At 49.9% G+C, this 23,268-nt stretch overlaps 1 protein-coding gene across 1 annotated transcript; it reads right to left on the bottom strand.

Moving 5' to 3' along the window:
- Positions 1 to 860: 860 nt before the first annotated feature.
- Positions 861 to 21,537, bottom strand: SMO (smoothened, frizzled class receptor). Its single transcript, XM_047097686.1, has 12 exons — positions 21,204 to 21,537; positions 7,741 to 7,946; positions 6,787 to 6,996; positions 6,365 to 6,537; positions 5,813 to 6,032; positions 5,583 to 5,706; positions 4,331 to 4,423; positions 3,760 to 3,868; positions 2,754 to 2,939; positions 2,171 to 2,319; positions 1,572 to 1,706; positions 861 to 1,333 (listed from the first exon to the last, which is right to left on the bottom strand). Exons 1-12 carry the CDS (start codon positions 21,535 to 21,537, stop codon positions 891 to 893), a joined length of 2,382 nt encoding a protein of 793 aa, XP_046953642.1. The 3' UTR covers positions 861 to 890.
- Positions 21,538 to 23,268: the final 1,731 nt, after the last annotated feature.

Below are 23,268 nucleotides of genomic sequence, written 5' to 3'. Positions count from 1 at the left end.
CCCAGGTTAGCCCCTCAAGTCAGAGCATCCACCCCCCACTGGATGGACGGGAGGAAGAGATAACACGCTTCTACACCACGCCAGGCTCTATAGCTGAACGAGTCTCTCACCTGGAGATGCAGCCAGCATCGAAAGGGTGGGGGATGGGGGGGGGGATGGAGCATGCAGCAGTTCTGGGTCCTAATCAACGAACAGGGAAACAGGAAGAGGTTGGCCTGGTTGCACTGAAATGGGAAAGGGGAAGGAGGGTACAGGAGCACACAGGACGGGCTACTGGCCTGGGGTCGGGCCAACCGGGCACCTGTGAAGAGAGGTTATAGCCCCTACGGGAATAGGCACTTCCAGCTCCACAACCACCTGGAAGAGGGAGAAGGGAGCCCCGTCCCCACCTAGACAAAGGACTAATGACACAATAAACACATTTGGTCTGAGAGTGCCAGAAAAGGGCATCCACTGGCACAGAGAAGGGCAGCCAGCCCTCATCTGCCAGGTATGGGCCTGGCTGCCTCATTGGCTACCACAGGCCACTCTGGGTGCTGTCACCCCTGCCTCCACCATCACTGTCCCCCCAGCCCCCCCAGCCCCCCAGCTCTGCAGATCTCATGACCCTGCTGCACATGGATACTGCCAGCCAGACTCCAGCTGGTGGGGCAGAAACAAGGACCCTGAGCTCCAGGGTCCTTCCCTGGATGAGGCCTGCCCGTGGAGATGTCAGGGCCCTTTCCCACAGTCCTGCTGCCCTGAGACAGACATATAGAGCCCTCCTGGGAGGGCACTGCACCCTCAGGTGCTCTGGAAGACAAGATCCTGGGGAAGCACTCTCAGGGAGGATGAAGAACCTCAGAATGGTATTTGCTGCTCTTTCCTATCCCAGGTCCCGCTCTCCGGGCTCAGAAGTCTGAATCTGCATCCATGAGCTCTGCCTCCATCAGGTTGGTGCGGGAGTGAATGGGCCCCAGCCCCTGTCGGCAGCCCTGAGCCCAGGCCGCCGTGGGAACTGGGGCACTGGGCAGAAATGGATCCTGCAGGTGACTGGGTTCTGGGCAGAAAGGGTTGGAGACCAGGGTCCAGGCTCTCTGTCGGCAGGATTCCCCAGCTCCCCAGGCACCTGCGGCCACCAGGCACTTCTGCCGGGGCAGCTGAGGCAGTCGAGGAACAGCACTGGCCGCAGGGGCAGGGGCAGGGGCGGGGTGGTGAAGCTCAGGAGGTGGCACCAGCGGGCACACCTCCTTCTTCCTCTTCCTCCGCTTCTTCTTCCGGCCCAGGCGCTTCTCCAGCTCTGGGGAGATCTCTGCCTCAACCAGCCACAGGTTGGCTTTTTCCTCTGGGGGCACTGATGGCAGGAGAGAGAACGTGAGCCTGGGACGCTGGTCTGTCCACATCACCTGTTCTCTCCTTGGACCCCTACTTTTGAGGTCTGGGACCCACAACTCTAGATCTCTAGTGCCTCAGCCCCACACTCTACATCCTCCAGGGTCTCCCTTCTGGCAGCTGCTCGCGCTCCGGTCCCAAGAACCCCCAGACTCCATGCCCCCACCCCCCACTTCCTACAGAAGCTTGACTCCTCGTACCTGGAGTTGCCACAGGGGTGACAGACACATCCTGGGGCAGTATGGCTCCTCTCCGAGCCACCATCTTGGTGACATGCTGGGCCCAGGCAGAGGACACATCGGCAGAGGGCTCATTGAGGTCAAAGGCCAAACCCGCTGTGGGGGTAGAAGGAAGGGCTAAGGAATCATGACTGCCCCACTCCTTGGGTGACTGTAGCTCCCTCCCAGTCCACGGAGTCCAGAAAGCCCACCCAGGGAATCATAGTGATCTACCCAGTCCCAGTGATCTACCATCACTAGAGGCCAGAAATCCAGTTCCTAGAACCCAGACTTACTCTAGCCCAGGGAGAACCACTGGAGAAGACAGAAGAAGTGAGAGGGAGATGACCCCTTTTGAAACCAAAGCACCAGCAAGCAGACCCAGGGGCAGAAACAGAGGGCAGAGTAGCGAGGGACGGAAGGGGGATGAGAGAGGGTGGAGTGTGTGAGGAAAGGAGGGGCTGCTTTCTTCCTTCCTGCCTTCCTGCCAGTCCATGTGTCCGTAGCAGCTTAGTGGGGAAGGGGGCCCCGGCATTGCGGGGATCGGGTGGCTCCAGTGGAGGCAAGGGACTGAGGCTCACCCACAGGTCCGTCGTGGGAGACAGTGTGCATGCTGAAGGAGAGTTCCTGGCCTGGGTTCTGCAGCAGCTCACGCCGCTTGGAGAAGGCCTTGGCGATCATTTTGCTCTTCTTGATGCGTTTGGGCTCATCATCACTCTGCCCAGTCAACCTGAGAGCAGAAGAGATGGGGGAGGGGAAGTGGAGGAGCAGCCACTTCCCATCAAATCCTGTTGAAGACCGGCGAAGCCTTTCCCTCCAGGGAAGGAGCCTCCAGAGGGCCCCCAAGTCCCTCGAGGACTCTGAGGAGAGACCTCTGCAAAGAAGTGGGCCCTGGATGCAGGGCTCCTGGTTGCCCAGTACTCAAATCGCTCAAATCATTCCCTTCTTAGAAGAAAGATGCTGGCGGCAGGCTCAGCACTTGAAGGGTCCTCCTGAGGACAGGAGGTGTCACCAGGGGGCAGTGGTGAGCCACACAGAAGGCAGCTTTAGGCAGCTCAATGCAGACCCTTAGAAAACTGGTCTGCCGGCGACCGTTATTGGTGGGGACACCAAGAGTGAGGGAGTAAGGCGGCGAGGTCAGAACCGGCTGGCTGCTGGCCCCACCTGCACCAGGTGCGCCTCCAGATGAGCAGCGTGGCCTTGGTCCAGACCCAGGTGCTCATGGCAATGCCGGTTCCAAACATGGCAAACAAGTTGATCTTCTCCACCAGGAGGCTGGGGCGATTCTTGATTTCACAGTCAGGAATGGGCTTCTTGGTGGGCAGCCCGATGGTCACGTTGGCCTGGCACCTGTGGTGGGGGGGTTAGTGGACAGGTGAGGCTCTCTGGGTACCCAATCAATCCAAAGACTTTAGAAAGAGCTAAGCCCCACGGCCACGATTCACAGCCCTGGGTGCTCACTAGAGTCACTTGGGACATTAGAGTTACTTTTTATAACTACTAATGCCTGGGTCGCACCCCGGACAATTAAATCACATCTCTGGGGGAGGACCAGGTATTAGTGTGGTTTAAAGCTTGCTTCCCAGACTGGAAGCTGGAGCCCTTAAGGAAGAGCCTGAGGCAGTCAGGATGTGGACTGGTGTCCATTTTAATGAGCATTGTAACTGCTATTCCTGATATCGGCTAGTGCAGCCCTTCTTTCAGTGGATGAGATGCTTCACTCTCAGATTCATCCTCATGGTGACACAAAAAAGCACAGGCAAGGCTAGCAAGTATTAATAGGTTGTTACACGTATCGTGGAGAGGTAACTACTCTGTGCAGGGCTCTATGATAAGCTCTGTAAAATTAGAGTGAGAATTAGAGTGACTTCTGTGGCCAACACAGAGTCGTCAGAGAAGCCCAAACATGAGAGGGCTGAACAGTTACACACACCAGCCAGACAGTGGCTCGTGCAGAGAGGAGAGCAGAGTTGAGCCGGGACAGGAGACGTGCTTTGCCGTGTTTGCAAATTACAGAGCAATTGACATCTTGGGTGCCCAGAGCAGGATGGACAGTTTCACCTGCCCGTCAGAGGCAGGTGCCTAGCAGACCCTTGCTGCACAGCAAGGAGGGCTAGGGCTGTCTGAAGTCCTGTGGCTGCCGCCCCCAAGCCCCCAGCACTGCACTCACAGCACATAGTCCCGGAAGCTGCGCTCCCACTCAGCCTGGTTGAAGAAGTCGTAGAAGTGACAGCTGAAGGTGATGAGCACAAAGCCAAAGGCCAGGAAGCCAAAAATGCCTGTGGAGGGCCAGGGTGGGACAGAGCATTACCAATCCCCGGTGTGGGAGCAGCAGTGGGGACAAGGCGTCTGCCCCACTCAGGCCTGAAAGATGGCTGAGTCTGGGGTAAATTCATGCTAGGCTCAGTTTGCTGTATTCCCCAGAATAAGACTTGACGGGCACTTGAGCCAACTGCGGGAGGGCCCCAGTGGGCACGAGGAAGCAGTCTTGGCACGAGCCTGAATTCTTCCATCCAAGAAGGTCCCCTTCTTTTGAGTTGCCACCACCATGACTCTCACCCCATCCCACCCCCCATACACACACATGCCCCACAGCCTTGTCTTGTTCCCATGGCTGCTAACTTGCGCCACTCACAATGCATCCTCCAAGATCCCATCCTGCAGGTCCCTCAGCCACAGAAGTGTGCAGCGTCGGACTGACCAACCAGTACCTCGGGCCAAAGGCCCTGGGGCCCACTCACCGAGGCGCAGCATGGTCTCGTTGATCTTGCTGGCAGCCTTCTCACTCAGCAACCCGGGATGGTTGCTCTTGATGGAAAACAGAGTCATGACTCCTGAACAGAAGAGAGATCTCAGACATTAGTGGGGTGAGGCCACTCTCCCGGGAGGGATGGAGGTGGCAGGCAGTCCCAGGTCTGATTACTCCTCTGCTGATGTAAAGCTTGGGGAAACTGGAGACACTTGAGAAATGGGGCACAGCTGGTGGCAGATGTGCTATGCACTTGGAAAGATGGGGGCAGAGCCCAGACAAACAGTCGAGAAGAGAGAGAAGGTGCCTTCGTCCTGGCCCCGGCTCCCCGTAAGGAAGGCAGCCAGGTCAAAGCTGTGCTGATGGAAAAGGCAAGAAAAGAGATGTAACAACAGAGCTATGCGATAGAAATATGTCAGCCACACCCATACGCTCACATTTTCTAGCAGCCTCGTTAAAAAAGTAAAAAAGATGCAAACGAAGCTGATTTCCATACCTTCCGCGAGCAATACATCATTGTGTTTTAGTAGCATTTCAATATGTAATCCACACAACAAACTATTAATGAGACAGTTTACCTTTTGGTGTGTGCGGAGTCTTTGCAATGCAGTGTGGATTTTGTACTTACGACGCATCGCAATCTGGACCAGTTTCAACACGGGTGGCCAGTGGCTACCGTACAGGAGAGCACGGGCCCGAAACCTAAATCAAAGGCCCAGACACTGGCAGAAAGAGGTGGGCTGAACAGAAGGCTGACAGCACAGGGAGAGGAAACTGAAGTTTACAAAGAAAATGCAACACAAATGAGCTAAGAAGAGACGGAGGCGGCGGATCCAGACGGGGAAATTAGGGAACAGAGAATCTGTGCATGTTGTGAAAACTGTGTGTGACTATGTTCTGGGGGTAGGAGGCAGATGAGGAGCCAGAAGATGGAGAGCATGTATAAATTCAGGGTGCACACACACGACCAAAGGCCCTGAGTTGGTCCACGTGGACAGGGTGGGTTATTCACCATACAAGTGCACCGGGCCAAGGGCTGAGCGGGGGCTGGAACCCAGCTCAGGCTCTGCTCAACAAGCTGTGAGCCCCGGCTCAAGGCTCTGGAGAAAGGGGCTGCCTTGCTCGGGCCAGCACAAAGGTTGCTGCAAAGGTAGCAGAACCGGCAGCTCCTAGCTCCTACTTACACAGAGCGGGTGCTCAGCGCTTTTTGCTGCCCGACTGGTGCCCGCTTGGTGCCTACTCACCTCGGATGAGGAAGTAGCCTCCCACAATGAGCACCAGGCCGATCGGGGCCAGCACGAAGCCTGCACGGTATCGGTAGTTCTTGTAACCCACAAAACAGATGCCGCTCACAGAGTCCCCATCCACCTGCGGCACAAAGGGGGGTGGGGGTGGGAGGGACAGAGTGGGTCACGGGGCCCCCCTACCCAAGCCCACTCCACTCAGGTCCCCAGCCTCCTACCGGTCACCATACCTGGGCGACGGCAAGGATTGCCACAGTGAGGACAAACGGGAGTGACCACGTGAGCAGGTGGAAGTAGGAGGTCTTGCCGGAGAGAGGCTGATAGGTGGTGCCCAGGGCTTTGAAGGAGGTGTGCCAGGCATAGGTGAGGACCACAAACCAGACGACACCAGCCATAAGGGCGTAGTACACGATGACAAAGATGATGACGCAGGACAGGGTCTCATTGGAGCTGTGCAGACATGTAGAAGGGCACTTGGGGAGGGCATTCCATATTCCCTTTATCAGCTCTCTCCACCCTGTCCCCAGAGCCTTGGCTTCTAAGGTCTGGAGGTTCCCTAGGAGTCAGAGCTTGGAGGTGGGACTCAGGTCACATTCGAAGAGGTTATGGAAGATGCCCCTCTGAGCAGATGCAAACAATCACATCCCCAACGCGGGATACCGTGGGCTCAACAAGGCAGAGCTGAACCCTACGCTGAAATCTTCAGTTTCAAGCCCACCCTGTCCCTTTTCATTTCAGCCTTCTGCCCCTCACCCTGGCTTCTGGGTCCTCAAAACACCTACGTGGGCTCCCCGAGCCTCATGGTTCCATCTGCACGGCAGACGATCTCCCGGCGGGCGCCGTCCATGAACTGGGCCAACCAGCCGATGCTCCCCACAAAGAAACACGCATTGACGTAGAAGAGAATAACAGCAGGGTAGCGATTCGAATTCCGCCAGTCAGCCACAAATGTGGCCTAGAAGAGAGAAGTGGGATCCGCTCTATGAGGTTAGGGTGATTCTGCTGCCACAGACGCCTTTGTCTGAGCCCCCGAACCCTCTTATCCAGACCCTTCCCCCAGGGACACCCCCCAAGGCATCCTCTCCCCACCTCCCTCTGCCCTCACAACGCAGACAACTGTCGATCCACTTCCCACTTTATAGGCTGTGTGTTCTGGACCCCCGTTCCCCTAACCCCTCCACCCTCAGGCCTGCCCTCAGCTGACCAAGGTGAAGAGCGTGCAGAGGCCTGTGACTGCGCCGAAGGCCGCGATGTAGCTGTGCATGTCCTGGTGCTCGGCCTCAGTGAACAGCGGGTTCTGGCACTGGATCCCACATCCCTCCACGTCCTCATACCAGCTCTTGGGGTTGTCGGTCCGAACCAAGGGAGCCTCACACTGGCCCGAACTGTTGAACTTGATGTTCTGCACCTCATTCTGGCACGAGGGAAGGGGAAAAGGCAGTGCAAAAGGGAGCAGGAGGCCCAGGGGCACCCTTTGGCTTAATACGAGGCATAAGGGCAGCTTGGTAGAGTGCCTACGAGCACAGGCTGGAGATAGCTTTCCAGCTTTTGAAACCCCGCCCTGCCACTCAATGACAAACTATATCAAAAGGCTGGGACAAATTATTGGACCTCTCAGTTTCCCCACGTATAAGACAGCAGTACCTACTTCATGGTGTGGTTTCAGGGGTAAGTGAATCAATGGCTGTAAGAGGCTCTTATGGTATTTGGCAGATAGTAAATAATAATAATTAGTTTTATTACCAACATTACTGCCATTAGTATTATTATTACTTATGAGCCCTCCTTTACCACCAGAACGAGATCACATCCGTCTTGGGGTCTATAGCTGTTTTACACGTGTGCGCCTGGACTCCCTAAATACACAATAAACTTCTTGGAGAGTGAGTTCCTGTCGTCATCGACCCCCGAAACTCCCCAACACCTAGCGGAGTAGGTGCTCAAAAAATATTTGTTGAACACAAGTTATCGTCTACAAATCAAGAGACAATCCCTGATAGACTGGCCCCGCCAGTGAGCTTCAGTTTGGGTTTGTGGCTCACTGACCCCACGGCTGCAGATTTGGGGTCTCCCGGGAGAGAAGGCTGCGGGGCTCCCCTGCCCCTGCTTCCTGTTGGGCCCTGCCCTAGGCTTGCGGCTTGCCCGTCACAGCACTCACCGGGCAGCCCTCGGGAAAGTGGTCAGGGGTACAGCGCAGGAAGTCAGGCCAGCCACGCTCCCTCTCCACAATGGCACAGGGGCCTCGGGTAGCCTGGCACAGGGTGCGGCTGGGCAGCTCCACCCGGTCATTCTCGCATTTGGGCATGTACACAGCACACAGCAGGGGCTGGATCACTGCCCAGCAGCGGGGGGCGTTCCGGAGGCCTGGAGAGAGGCAACAGTGTGGATACATTGTGGTGACACCCCTCCTCACTCTGACCCACAGCTGTTTCCCAGGCCTAGGGCAGGTCTCTTTGCCATAATGCGGGAGCTGTCAGGCACAGTGTTTCTCAACAGAGCATTTGGGCAGGAGGATCCTTTGTGCTGCAGGACTGTCCGACGTATTGCAAGACATTTAGCAGCCCTGGACTCCGCCCACTAAATCCCAGAACCCGTTAAGTCATCACGACAATTAAAAAACACTCCCCTTGCCCCTACTCCAGGGTTGGTGACTGCAAGAGGGCCTGAAGGGGAGTTTCTGGGATGCTGGTCATGTTCTATTTCTTGATCTGGTAGTGGCTCAATGTGTGTATTCACCATGTGAAGAATCGAGCTCATGACTCACGCGCTGATCTGTGTGTATGTTATAATTCAAGTTTTTAAAAAAACAGCCCCCATTTCCAAAAGCCCTGCTAGGGAGCGTTAGTGCCTCTGGCTGAGGACCCCAGCTCGACTTGCCTTGTACCTTTTCAGGGGCATCCTTAAAACCTTCTACAGGCCTCTTCCAGGGGAAAGGGAGGTTGTGGGACCCACCCCTTCCAGGACCCATGCACTAGAACGAGATGTTGCCCCTTGCCCAGACCCCAGGATCCCTGTTCCTCTTACCAAGCTGAGGTGAAATAGAGAACAGGTAGGAGCTTAAGAAGAGGTAGTCAGGGGAGCCCAGGTACTCCAAAGCCAGAGGAGGAAACAGGAAATCAGATGGAGAGAAACAGAGGAGGCTCTGTCCAGTGCAGAGGGAGGAAACATGTTGTCAGCAAGACAGAAACAGCACCCCTGCCCCAACCCAGGCACCTACCCTGCTATCCCAGGGGAGGGGCTCACTCAGCATTCCGCCCCCATTGCCCCTCCCGAATCATCCCTGCTTCAGGAATACCAGTGTCCCACACAAGAAGTTGTGTTAGGAGAAGCATCTAAGGACGTGAGAGACAAACTGGCGACTGCCACACTGCCAGGCTGGGGGCGGTAGGGGCAGATAGCTGCTCTTTTTAGGAGGGAGGCAATACAGCAGAGGGATGAGGGGCATGGACACTACAATTAGCCTGCCTGGGTCCGAGCCTTGGCTCTCCCATTTCCTGGCTGTGTGATCTCCGGCAAATTACTCTATCTCTATCTCTAGCTTCAGTTTCCTCATCTGCAAAATGGGGATTTACCTCCTGGGAATGTTGTGAAGAGTCTGATAACGCACTTGATGTGTTTAGCATGGTACCCGTCAGATAGTAAGCACTCGGGAAATATCAGCTGTCATTACTTATCTGAGACCTCTGACCGCTCACAGCTCTCACTACCACAAAGCCTATTCCAGGGGCACAGAGCAAGTTCCGGTCAAGAAGCAGTGTCCTGGGGTGCCTGGGTGGCTCAGTCGGTGGAGCGACCGACTTCGGCTCAGGTCATGATCTCACCGTTTGTGAGTTCGAGCCCCGCGTCGGGCTCCGTGCTGACAGCTCAGAGCCTGGAGCCTGCTTCGGATTCCGTGTCTCCCTCTCTCTCCGCCCCTCCCCCACTCATGCTCTGTCTCTCTCTGTCTCAGAAATAAATAAACATTAAAAATAAAATAAAAATAAAAAAAATAAAAAGAAGAAGAAGCAGTGTCCTCAGGCAACTTTCCTGAGCCTCCACTCAAATCAGAATCACCTAGGGAACCTTTATCGTTCTAGAGGGAGAAAGCCACTCTCAGAAATTCTGACTGAGTGGGCAGGGGCAGAGAATGCACCAGTGGTTGCCAGGGGCTGGGTAGGAGGAGAATTTGCCTACAAAGGGGCAGTAAGAGGGAATTTTGGGGTCTGATGGGCTTTTCACTATCTTGAATGTAGTGGCTGATTACATAACTCTATATATTTGTCTAAATTCATAGCGAGGTACAACAAAGAAAAAGTTAAATTTACTGGATGTTTACTGAACACTATACTTAAAAAGGGGGGAGCTCCCCGGAGTAAAATGTATTCTAGAGGAGCAGCAAGCAGCTGATTAAACAAAAATATTATGTTATTTTTCTGGGTTTTGTGATATTTGCAGTGACCAACTTTGTAAAATGTGGAATTTCATTCTTTTTCTTTTTCTCGTTTTAAGTATTATATTGTACCTTAAACATGAGGAAAAGAAAGGCTATTAAATCTTAAAAGACAATTGAAGAACCATCTAGGGAAAAAATGATTTGGGTCCTTACCCCATTTCTTACATAAAAATAAGTTCCAGATAAATTCAAATGACTGCATGAGTTTTAAAAATTAAAGTACCAGAAGAAAAGATGGGATGTGGTTTTTAAATCTTAAGTAGAGAAGGCCTTTCGAAGTATGACACAAAACTCGGAAGCTACGAAATAAAAGATTTTAAAAAGACTTCAGAAAAAAATAGGGTAAAAACAAAAACCATGAGAAACGCAATATACTGAGAAAATATATTTCCAATACATATCACAGGTAAAGAGTTAATCTCCTTACATTAAAAAAAATTTTTTTTAAAAATGGGGCGCCTGGGTGGCTCAGTTGGTTAAGCGTCTGACTTTCGCTCAGGTCATGATCTTGTGGTCCGTGAGTTCGAGCCGCACGTCGGGCTTTGTGCTGACAGCTCAGAGCCTGGAACTGCTTTGGATTCTGTGTCTCCCTCTCTCTGCCCCTTCCCTGTTCATGGTCTGTCTTTCTCTCTCTCAAAAATAAATAAACATTAAAAAAAAATTTAAAAAGAAAGAGCTCATCTCCTTATATGCCTTAGCTCCTCCACATCAGTAAGAAATTCATGATCCTATAGAAAAATGGGCAGAAGACAGATCTAATCCAAATGGCTTTTAAACACATTAAGAAACATCCAATCTCACTGTTAATAAACTGAAATGTGGGGGCGCCTGGGTGGCTCAGTCGGTTAAGCGTCCGACTTCGGCTCAGGTCATGATCTCGCGTCTTGTGAGTTCGAGCCCCGAGTCAGGTTCTGTGCTGACAGCTCGGAGCCTGGAGCCTGTTTCGGATTCTGTGTCTCCCTCTCTCTCTGCCCCTAACCCACTCGCATTCTGTCTCTGTCTCTCTCAAAAATAAATGAAAGCATTAAAAAATAAATAAATAAACTGAATGTGAAATAAAACTACAATGAGGCATAATTTTTTAAACTTTTAGAGGGATACAGATCAACACATTTGAAAATGGTCTATTGACAAGAATGTCAGTGAAACTGGCACTTTCGTACATTTCGAGTAAAACAGAAATTAGTAAACACTTGGGGAGACTATTTGGCATTATCTATCAACATTTTATACTAGTGATCCCACTCCACATGTTTACAAAGCCAATACACAAGACTATTCGTTGCAGCATTGTTTGTAACAGCAAAAGAGTAGAAATTGCATGAATCCGTAGCCATCAACAGGAGACCGGCTGCATAAAATATCATAAATCAATATAATAGGACACTACACCAGGTTGAACTATTTGCACTGAAATGGAACTATCTCCAACGCATCTTATTCATTGGATTCAGTTGGGTGGGAACAGCCTGAAGAGTAGGCCACTAATGGTTGTGGGAGGAAAAAAAACTAAAGACACATCTACATTTGTACACATGTTGGATGTCTCCGAAAGAACACACAAAAACCAGTGCTGATGGTTGCCTCTAGGCAGGGGAAACGGGGAGCCGGAAGCAGAAGTGAAAGGATTTAACTTTTGTTACTTTTGAGTTTTATACTATGTGCACATACTGCCTATTTTTAGAAGTAATTAAGCTTAGAAAAATAAATATGCAAGTTACTGAGATGGGGGAAGCTCCGTAGAGAAGGGAACAAAATTGTAGACCAGAAGAAAAGGGACATCAACTTTATCTGTATTATTTTATTCCTTTCGTTTTATTAAAATACGAAACGGAGGGGAAAAAAAGACACAGGTGTTATGTTAGTCTTTGCATTTTTCTATATTCATAGACTTCTTCAATATATGCTACAATTTAAGCTCTGAAAATGACTTATTTTTTATTTTTTTATTTTTTTAATGTTTACTTGTTCTTGAAAGAGAGAGAGAGAAAGACAGACCATGAGCAGAGGAGGGGCAGAGAGGGAGACACAGAATCCAAAGCAGGCTCCAGGCTCTGAGCTGTCAGCACAGAACCCGACGCGGGGCTCGAACTCACGTACTGCGAGTTCATGACCTGAGCCGAAGTCCGATGCTTAACCAACTGAGCCACTAAAATGACTCTTTATGTGCTTCTGGTGATCAGTCAAGTTGAAAACCATTGTTCTGAGATTGGTTTAACATTAGGAAATTCAATCAATGCAATTTACCACATTAACAGATTAAAGAAGAATAAAATCATATGATCATATCAATAGATATAGAAGTAGTTAATAGAATCCAACATGCAACCATGATAAAAAGAACAATAGGCAAATTAAGAATAAAAGAACAGTTTCTTTTTTTTTAATTTTTTTAACGTTTATTCATTTTTTTTTTAATTTTTTTTTCCAACGTTTATTTATTTTTAAGACAGAGAGAGACAGAGCATGAACGGGGGAGGGGCAGAGAGAGAGGGAGACACAGAATCAGAAGCAGGCTCCAGGCTCTGAGCCATCAGCCCAGAGCCCAACGCGGGGCTCGAACTCACGGACCGCGAGATCGTGACCTGGCTGAAGTCAGACGCTTAACCGACTGCGCCACCCAGGCGCCCCACATTTATTCATTTTTGAGACAGAGAGAGCATGAATGGGGGAGGGTCAGAGAGACGGAGACACAGAATCTGAAACAGGCTCCAGGCTCCGAGCTGTCAGCACAGAGCCCGACGCGGGGCTCGAACTCACGGACCGCAAGATCATGACCTGAGCCAAAGTCGGCCGTCCAACCGACTGAGCCACCCAGGCGCCCCAAAAGAACAGTTTCTTAATCTGATAAAATGTAACTACAAGAAACCTACACCAAACAGCATATGTAATGGTGAAGGGTTGAAAAACTTTAGAATACAGAAAAAGTCAAAGATGAGGGTTGCTGCTACAATTACCACTTCTATTTAACAATGTACTGGATGTCTTAAGTAGTGCATAAGGCGATAAAGGTACATAAATAAAGGCTTTGAAAAGATACATGGCTTGAAAAGGGAGACATCAAACTCATTGTTCACAAATGAGATGACTGTGTATATAATAAATAATCAATTTACCTAGTTTACTGGCTTCACAGTCAATTGCATTTCTATACACCAGCAACAAACAGAAAATGAAATGGTACAGGGACTATTCATAATAGTATTTTAAAAATCAAGTACCTAGGACTAAATCTGACAAATGACATTTAAACTCTGCACAAAACTGCAAAACAATTGAGAAAATGAAAGAATATCTAAATAGATGGAAATATATAGTGAAATGATAGGAAGACTCAATACCATAAAGATGTCTTTTTTTTTCTTCAAATTAGTCTGTATCCTCAGTGTAATCTCGATCAAAACCACCAACACCTATTTTTATATTAAAATACAAAAGGTCAAGGAGAGCTCAGACTCTATGAGATACTGCTGTATTATAAATACTATACTATACTATACTATACTATACTATACTATACTATAAGTATTAATAAGAACAGGGGAGGTTCTTGGCTTGGAACTCAGAAACGATTCTTTTTTTTTTTTTTTTTTGACGTTTTATTTATTTTTGAGACAGGGAGAGACAGAGCATGAACAGGGGAGGGTCAGAGAGAGGGAAACACAGAATCTGAAACAGGCTCCAGGCTCTGAGCTGTCAGCACAGAGCCCGACACGGGGCTCGAACTCACGGACCGTGAGATCGTGACCTGAGCCGAAGTCGGCTGCTCAACCGACTGAGCCACCCAGGCACCCCCACAAATGATTCTTTTTGTTTTTTTTAAGTTTATTTATTTATTTTGAGAGTGACAGAGATGGCACGAGTGGGGGAGGGGCAGAGAGAGAGAGGGAGGGAGAGAGAGAATCCCAAGAAGTCTCCACACCGCCAGCGCGGAGCCTGATGTGGGGTTCGAACCCACAAAGTCGTGAGATCATGACCTGAGCTGAAACCAAGAGTTGGACGCTTAACCGACTGAGCCACCCAGGTGCCCCTGGAACTCACAAACATTCTTGTAGAGAATTTAGGGGCCCATGAACCTGCACCGGAAAAAAAATTACATCTAACAGAAATTTAGCCTTTCCTTCAATTATGAATGTAAGCCACATACCACAGAGACGTTATCAATACTTGTGTTTTTGTCACAGATATTTTGTTACAGATAATCTCAAAACACTGTTACTGTTCATCACAGCCTTGACATTATGGTGGTTATCAAACACATACTATATCTTACTTAGTGTATTAATAAAGAAGCACATATATATTAGATCACAAATTTGTTTTAATGTATTTGATAACTATAGTTCAATATAGTTCATTTCCTTTGAAATCTTATATGCTCCTTTTCAATCCTATGTGTTTTACCTTATAAACTTAAAAATATTATACTGAGAAGGGGTCCATAGGTTTTACCAGACTGCCAAAGAGGTTTATAGCACAAAGAAGATGAAGAACCATGCTATAATTAAGATGGTGCATACTGGCAAAGGATAGACAAAATAGAGCTATGGAACAGAATAAAGATCCCAGAAACTAGGGGCGCCTGGGTAGCTCAGTCGGTTAAGGATCCAACTTTGGCTCAGGTCTTGATCTCGCGGTTTGTGAGTTCGAGCCCCACATCGGGCTCTGTGCTGACAGCTCGGAGCCTGGAGCCTGCTTCGGATTCTGTGTCTCCCTCTCTCTCTGCCCCTCCCCTGCTTGCACTCTGTCTCTCTCTCTCAAAAACTAAATAAACATAAACAAATATTAAAAAAAAAAAAGATCCCGGAAACTAAAGATATCTGGACACTTGATTTATGGCAGAACGGTGGAGAAAGGATATTCCTTTAAAAAAAAAAAAATGATGCTGAGGCAATATGTATGAAACTAGTGAATTATATGTCTATAAATTGAAAGTAAAATCTAAAAAGTGTTGTTTCGTTTTTGAGTAGGCTCCGCACCCAGCATGGAGCCCAATGCTGGGCTCGAACTCAAGCGACACTGAGATCAAGACCCGAGCTGGTGTCAAAAGTCAGATGCTGTTCTAAGCCACCCAGGCACCCTTAAAACGTTTGGAGAAGATAACATAAGAGAGTAAGTTCATGACTTTGTGGTATAAAAGGACTTTTTAAAATAAGGCCCAACAGGGACTCCTGGGTGCCTCAGTTGGTTGGGCATCTGACTTCGGCTTGGGTCATGATCTCACAGCTCGTGAGTTCAAGCCCCGCATCGTGCTCTCTGCTGTCAGTGCAGAGTCCACTTCAGATCCTCTGCCCCCCTCTCTCTGCACCTCCCCTGCTCACATTCATTCTCTCTCTCTCAAAAATAAACAGTAAAAAACAATAAAAGATAAAAGAAGACACAATAAGAACTAATCATAAAAAGTTTTATAAATGACTACCTTAAAGCACAGAACTTCTTTTAGCAGAAGGCACAAAGAAAATAAAGAGGCGGGGCGCCTGGGTGGCGCAGTCGGTTAAGCGTCCGACTTCAGCCAGGTCACGATCTCGCGGTCCGTGAGTTCGAGCCCCACGTCGGGCTCTGGGCTGATGGCTCAGAGCCTGGAGCCTGTTTCCGATTCTGTGTCTCCCTCTCTCTCTGCCCCTCCCCCGTTCATGCTCTGTCTCTCTCTGTCCCAAAAATAAATAAATGTTGAAAAAAAAAATTTAAAAAAAAAAAAAAAAAAAAGAAAATAAAGAGGCAAGCCAAAGAAAAGAAAACAGTTTCGATGCATAAAATCAATAAAGGACTCAACTCTAGCATAAATAAAGAAGTCCTACAAATCTTCTGAAAATGAGCGCCCAAAGGAAAACGGGGGCGCACGGGGAGTTCAGTTGGTTAAACGTCTCCCTTCTGCTCAGGTCATGATCTCACGGTTCACGGGTTCGAGCCCCACATTGGGCTCCGTGCTGTCCACGCGGAACCCGCTTTGGACCCTCTGTCCCCCTCTCTTTCTGCCCCTCCCCCCCTCACGCTCTCTCTTTCAAAAATAAGTAAATAAAAATCTATTAAAAAAATAAAGAAAAATGGGGCAGAGATTTGAACAAACATTTTATAAAAGGAAGAATCCAAGTGGGCAGTAAACATTTGACATGGTGCTTAACCTCACTAGTAATCAGGGAAATGCAAATTAAAACCACAAATACATACCACAATATAGCCACCAGACTGGCAAGAATTTTACATGGTGACAATACCAAGCATCAGGAATCATGTGGGCACTGGTGACTCTTCTACACGATTAGTGGGGACCACATTGGTGGAACCACTTTGGAAAACTGTTCCGTATTACCTAGTAAAGTTGAAGGTATGCAATTATCTAGTTATTCCATTCCTCTGAGTATGTACCTAAGGAAACTTGAGGCGGGTGAACCAGGATATACGTAGAAGAATACTCACAGCAATGTTGTTCACAGTGGCCAAAAACCGGAGACAACTTAAATGTTTAACAATAATAAGATGGATTAATAAATTGTGATGTATTCTACAATGGAACACTATTCAGCAAAGAAAAAAAAATGAGCTGCACTAACATGGATGAATCTTACAAAACAAGGTATAGCAAAAGAAGCAAGACAAAAGACAGAAGAATACACATATCACGATTTGTCTAAAGTTCAAAAACACTCAAAACTAAAATATACTGTTTAAGGATTCCAAAACTAGGTGACAAAACTATAGAGGGAAAAGGAAATGATAATCCAAAACATTAGGGTAGTGGTTACTTCTAGAAGAAGAGAGAGGGAGACGTGATTGAAAAAGACAAAGGGGAGCTTTTGGGGGGGCCCCACCATGATCTAGTTCTTGACTCAGGTGTCACTTTATAATTATTTGATATTAAGTGCCCCTGTGTTTTATGCACCTTCTGCATACATGCAGCATTTCACAGTTAAAAAGTTAAAAATCTCGTGGCCCTTGGCTGGCTCAGTCGGTGAAGTGTACAACTCTTGATCTCAAGGTTATGGGTTCAAGTCCCACCTTGGTTGTAGAGATTACTTAAAAATACAATCTTTATTGAGGCACCTGGGCGGCTCAGTCAGTTGAGCGTCTGACTCTTGACTTCAGCTTGGGTCATGATCTCGAGCATCGTAAGTTCCAGCCCCACATCGGGCTCTGCACTGACAGCAGATTCTCTGTCTCCTCTCTCTCTGTCCCTCTCTCTCTCTCTCAAAAATAAATTTTAAACAAAAAAAGAAAAAGAAAATCTTTATAAATAAATAAATAAATAAATAAATAAATAAATAAGTAAATATTAAAAATCTAAAGGAAAATTAAAACTTGAGCCAGTAGGTGCTTTCCTGTATTTTCATCCTTTCCAAATGTATATATCTTAACTGATTCTGATCACCAGCCAGGTTTGGGAAAAGCTCTAAGGAAATTCTTTCCGGTCTGCCCCCGCAAACAACCCACCGTCACCAACAACATCCCTCCTCTCATCGCTCAACCAGATTGTCTTGAGAGGAGAAGAGAGATTCCTTCCAGAATTCTCTGGCTCTTTTCTCCTGGCTGCCCCCGGCTGAATGACAAGGTCACACACCCCTGTGCACACACAGAGCACAGCGGTGGTCAAGGAGGCTACGTGCTGGCTGTCAGGGGCCTATTTCCCTCCGCAGCCACAGGTCTCTGCTTTCTTGCCCCATTTACCAAACCAGATTTGGCCCAAGGTGGACTGTGGCCTGGATATTATATTTGTCTGGTCAGCTTGGAATGCCTGAGAAGAGACATTTCAAGCTGTAATGGGGAAAGATGCTGAGTGCCTGAACGAGCCCAAGTCCAAAGGGTTGAAAGATACAGGAGGGACCTGAGCTCTTTACAGATCCAGAAAGTAGTCCAGCCCGGGCTATAAACTTCCTCACTCAATGGCATACTTCCAAAAGGCTCAGCAGTCTGGGCCGAGGAATAACACAGTGGCTGCTCTCTTCAGCAACTCCTATTCCAGATCTGCTGGTAATCTCCACATACACGTCCACTGAGCACCTCTAATTCACATGGCCGAACTGAACCCAGGCTTTCTTCCTAAGCCTACTCCTCCTCCAGCATTCCCAGCTGAGTGGAAGAGAATGATATCACCTTCCCCGCGAGCCTGAAAAACCTACATCCTCCTGCTCACTCTTGCCTTCCATCTAACTCATCAGCAATCCCATGGGTTCTAGCTCTAAAATTCTGGGATCTGTCCACTTCCTCCAGCCTGCTGCCCCATCCTCTCTCACCTGGATCTCCACCTCCATCATGGCCACCACCATCTCTTACCCGGAATACCATCCCCTAAACAAGCAACCAGGCTCCATGCCTCCCCTCCTCCCGTGGCTTCTTCACACAATACTCAAAGAGATCTTTCTAAAATGCAACGGTGATTACATCTCTCCCTTGCTCAAAAGCTTTTAGTGGCTCCTTATTATCTTCTGGATAACATCCAAACTTCTTAATATGGGGTATGAATCCCTTTATTTTCTAACTGCCTAGGTCTTATCTCTTATAATTCTATCCCTCACCTACTTTGATCCAGCTCTACTAAAATCGTACACTCCTAAAAGTAGTAAGCCCTCTCACCTCACCTTTGCATGCCGTCACCTCTTCCTATTCCTTCCTATCCTACCTTTCCTTGGCCCAGAGAATTCCTACTTGTTTCTCAGATCATAGGTTAAATGTCAATTCTTCTGGGGGGGTCTTCCCTTGCTCCCCAAAGCCCTCTGTGTTCCTTCAGCACCCTACCCTGTCACAATGCCTCTCCCAGGAAGTGCTAAAGCTGTTTGTGTGTCTTCCCCTTGACGGCAGGAATCACGTCTGTATTCCTCGTCTTTACGTGCCCCAGAACCTGATCCAGGCTGACACGCAGCAAGCACCCAATGCCTAATTTAATGAATGAGTGGATGGCTGTGTACTCAGAACTCCGAGGCTTTAAAAAAAAAAAAAAGTGAAGAACAAGTCTCTACCTTCAAGAGTTCACAGATGAAGACAACCTAGATCGTTTTCATCCTTTACCCACAAAAATACCTCCAAGAGCCAGGTGACACTGACTACCTGGACATGGTCAAATCAAGACCACTAACTCGGGACAGGAAAAGTCACTCACCAGAGGCTCCCGGCTAAAGGCCTGTCTGGGATTCTTACACTTGGCTCCGATCTACTCCACCCGCCACCGACCCCACCGCCCAGAACATCTAGCAGAAAGACCCAAAGCAGAAAGAATAACTAGAATACACTTGGGAACGTAACTGAGCTGAGGGATGATGGCAGCAGAGAAAAAATTCCGAATGAACTAAAAACCTGAGCCCCAGGCTGGCACCTCTACAGGACCCTACTCCACCGGAGGCACAGCTAGTAAGGATCGAAACCACACAGCCAGCAGATGGTTCTAACTCCTAAACTTCCCTGCTAAAACACTTCTGCCTTGCTCAGCGGCTGCTATCAGGAATACGGACTGGAAAGAGGTCCAGACCCTTCCTCCTTGATTTGATGGTAACTACAGAAGGGCAGCATCACACATGCTTTTAACTTAGGAGAATTCAACCATGGGCCCCTGCAAAATAACTAAGTAGAGAGAGGAGGGGCGGGGGGATAACCTCTCAGTGTGAGCAACTTAGAACTGGGTGAGATTCTCGTGCTGAGATTTGTATTTTCCACACGACTGGCTCCTAAACACAAACCTTCTCAAAGAAATCTGTTTACACCTTCCTTTTGTGTTCCTTTTTTTAATTCTTTCAGTCTTCTGCTCTTTTGCATTTATGTAACTTTAAGGACTAAAATTATAGTTTCTACGCATGCCCCTTCTTGTATACTACACTATATGTTACACAGTTATACAAACATATTACCATAAAAAGAATATATATGCAAAAATTACCTACACCTTATGTTATGGTAGTTTATGAACTTTTCAAAGCTGCTGTTGATTACACATGGTTTCTGCCTACACGCTGCCTTTAGAACCTGATACCCACTAAGGATGTAGGTCCACCAAGGGTACCATCTTCCACGTTCCTCTGGCATCTGCCAGAATGATACCAGGCCAGGAATGATAGGGCTTTGTCCAACATTCAGCAAAGACTCAGAACTCTAGTGGCCAAGTTGACAATGACAGGCAGCCTATCTCCCCACTTCAGGATCATCAGCAGCCCCCAGGGTGGAACCGAGATGTAGGGCACCCAAGGCCTGCCAGAAAAAGGAGCTTGCCAAGTTGGCTCCCGCCTTTTGATTTTCTTTTTCAAGGACAGCTTTGAGATCACACTGCCTAGAAGCAAGGGCTGACAAAACCAGTTCCCTTCCCCAACCCCCCTTCAGGGCCCTAACCCAGAGGAGTGACAAGTGGGGAGATCATCCACTCCACACTGCTAAGGAAGGATTTATTTGGGTTTTTTAGGCCTGGCCATAATCCTAACCTAAGGTTGAGGGCTTTGGGACTTCAGGCCACTATGGAAGTATCCACAGGCTCTCAATATCCCGGGCTTAAGTGTCCTTCTGCAGCCCTGACCAGCCTGAGGATCCAAATTTCCAAAGAATACACAAATAATCCTTAGAATAGTCTCATTGCTTCACGACCTCAGAAAAGGATCAGAGTCCCCATTTTTCAGACGAGGAAAGGGTGAAATCTGTAATAGCAAGACAAGATCACCGTTTTCTGGACTTCCTGTCTTCCCAAACAAGATTTCTGGAAATTTCTGGTTAACTTTTAAGTACTCAACACCAGGGGGTTTCTTATCCATCACAAATTTCACTCAACTCTTTCCCCCCATCCTGTCCCTCAATGCCTAAACCTTCTAGCCCATCTTTCCTCTTCAACTCCACTTCCCGGTTTCTCTTCCAAGATCTAAACACCTCCTTGAATCCCCAGGGGCTCCGCTCTCAGAGCAGCGCTTACGAGGAGCAGCTCCACTTCTTAAGAAACATCCTCTCCCGAGGCTCAGAGCCCCTGCCTCATGGGCCCCTCATTCCCCCGCATCCTTTGCGCACCCACCCTGCTCAGGCCTTTTGTGACCGGCTCCCTCAACCGTCTCGCCTCATCACCGAGGGTCCCAACCTGCTTACAGCCGGCACCCACAGTTTCAGACTGTGTTCCTCCACCTCTCCCGGGTGCAGCCCTTGCCCTCGCCAACGTTCAGGCCTGAGCCTATTCTTGCCCAGAGTCCCGCATCCCACCACCGCAACCCCGGCTCCGGCTTCCGCGCGCTTACCCGACCAGAGCACGAGCTTGCCGTGCGCTTCTTCCTGGGAGTCCGAGTCCCCGGCCAGCAGAGTGGAGGTGGCCCCGTAGGGCAGCGCCGAGCCCAGGCACACGTTGTAGCGTAGCGGCTCGCAGGGGGCTGCCCGGCCGCAGTGGCTCAGCAGCGGCGGAGGGCCGGTCACGGCCGCGCTCCTTCTCGCGCTCCCGCCCGCGCTCCGCGGCCCAGGCCCAGTCGCGTTCCCGCTCAAGGCCGCCCCCCGGCCTGGGCCCCCCAGCAGCAGCAGCAGCAGCAGCAGCCCCAGGAGCAGGATCCCTGGCCCCAGTGCGAGGCGGGCAGCGGCCATGGCCAAACCCGCCAACTCAGCAGAAGCCCCGGCGCCCCCGCCCGCTCCCCGGAGCCCCCCGGCCACACACGCAACCCTTGGGGCCGCGGATGTGGCTCAGGCGACCTGTGCGCCCGGCGAATCCGGTGCCGGGCCCCCTCGCACGCTCCGCGAGCCGCGGGCCCTCGGCGCCCAACTTCGCAAACTTTGGAACCCGGGGCCCATGTTGGGCGGCGGAGGCCCCGGCCGGGATGCACAACTCCCTACTCTATCTCCGGGCAATCCAAGTTGTCTTCAGCCCCGGGAGCCCCCTGGGCCCCCAATCTCCAGCCCCATTCCCTCTTAAAACTATCTTCCAGCCCCGCGATGGAGGCCAGGCGCGGGCAGGCGGTGGGGGATAGCTCCCCGGCTTCGCCTCTGCGCCAGCCCCGCGGCCCAGCCGCCACCTTCGCCCGAGCGCGCCGCAGACCCCCGACTTCTCCCCACCGACTCCCCGGCTCCTTTGTTGCTCTAGCTCGCTCGGCTCTCTGGAATGCACGGGCCTCGCGGAGCCAAGCCCGGCCCCACCTCCGCCACGGCTTGGGGAGGGACTGGCAGAGGGAGGGAAGAGGAGGGGAGGGGATGCGAGAGAGGAGGAGCGCTAGCTTCAGTGTCCCGGGCGCCCGGAGGGGCCGGGACCTGGGGGCTCTGGGGACCCTGTTCGCCGCCCTGGCGCAAGAGATGCGAGGAAATCGTGGCTGGGAGCCGCAACCAGACTCAGCGGGCACCTGATCGGCCTGAGAATCTTTCGACTTGGCCGTCTGCAGGGAATAGATAGACTCTTTTGGTTTACAGTGGGAGACACGGACGGGGTGGGGGTGGGGTGGGGTGGGGTGGTGTCTGAAGTCAGCGGAAGACTCTTCTACATCCTTGCCCAGTCCCCCCAACCCCGCCAGTTTTTTCTGGTTTCGGTTAGATCTTTCAACTTGTCCCGGGGCCCCATGGATGAAAACCAGGGTTTGGGGGACTCGCTTACTCAATCCTTCCAACTCGGGACCTGTGGGAGAGAGGAACTCAGAGTCACTCGGGGCAGCTGCCCCGCTGCTGTTACCTGTGAGAGCAGGTGTCTGGAAACCAGACGTGCCAACATCAGCCTTTATTGCTACAAATGTGTGAAGTGTGAACTGTGGTTTCCAACGATTGACCCTGGCATGTCTTTGGTTATGGTCGAAGGAAGCCATCCCATTTTGATGGCCCTTGTTGCTCATATGCTGGCTGAGGAAGTTTCTGCTGCTCCCTTTCCCTATTCTGCTCGCTTTGCCTTTCCTCACTCCTTTACTTGTGGTGCTTTGAGTCACCGTGGGACAACTGACACCTATAGCCAGGGGTCCAGCCAGGAGAGTGGACTTACACTGAGCAACTTTCCCACGTTGCAACACACTAGGATGGTTTCTCCTTCCTCACCCCTACCCTAACCCTTTCAGCATAGCTGATGTAGACTAGTTTTGTTAGGTTTGGCCGTTTAAGAGCAAATTAGCTAGTGCACTTCAGCAACAACCTCTATTTGTAGGCAAGCCCCAGAGACAGAGATACCGAAAGAGGATTTAACTCAATTTAGCAAATCTTTCTGAAATCCTAGATGTACATAGATAGCACCATAATAAGCATGGTATCCTTGCAGAACTTGAGAACTTGCATTTCACTGTGGAGAGAGTCTTGCCCTCAGGAGATAGTAATATATCATGATAAAGTAGCAAAGCCTTCTCCACCAGG

This window comes from Lynx rufus, unplaced genomic scaffold, assembly GCF_022079265.1.
Source record: "Lynx rufus isolate CCGP_SWC_20201006 ecotype Redwood Valley unplaced genomic scaffold, mLynRuf1.p SCAF_4, whole genome shotgun sequence".
NCBI lineage: Eukaryota > Metazoa > Chordata > Mammalia > Carnivora > Felidae > Lynx > Lynx rufus.
This window is presented reverse-complemented; position numbering and strand designations above follow the sequence as displayed.

Bases quoted from the DNA above. Each gene is read 5' to 3' on its own strand.
- SMO (XM_047097686.1), bottom strand. From the start codon at position 21,537: ATGGCCGCTGCCCGCCTCGCACTGGGGCCAGGGATCCTGCTCCTGGGG. The intron at 7,947-21,203 runs GTAAGCGCGCGG...GCCTCTCTCCAG, and splicing joins CAAGCTCGTGCTCTGGTCGG to GCCTCCGGAACGCCCCCCGC. The intron at 2,940-3,759 runs GTGAGTGCAGTG...CCCCCACCACAG, and splicing joins AGCTTCCGGGACTATGTGCT to GTGCCAGGCCAACGTGACCA.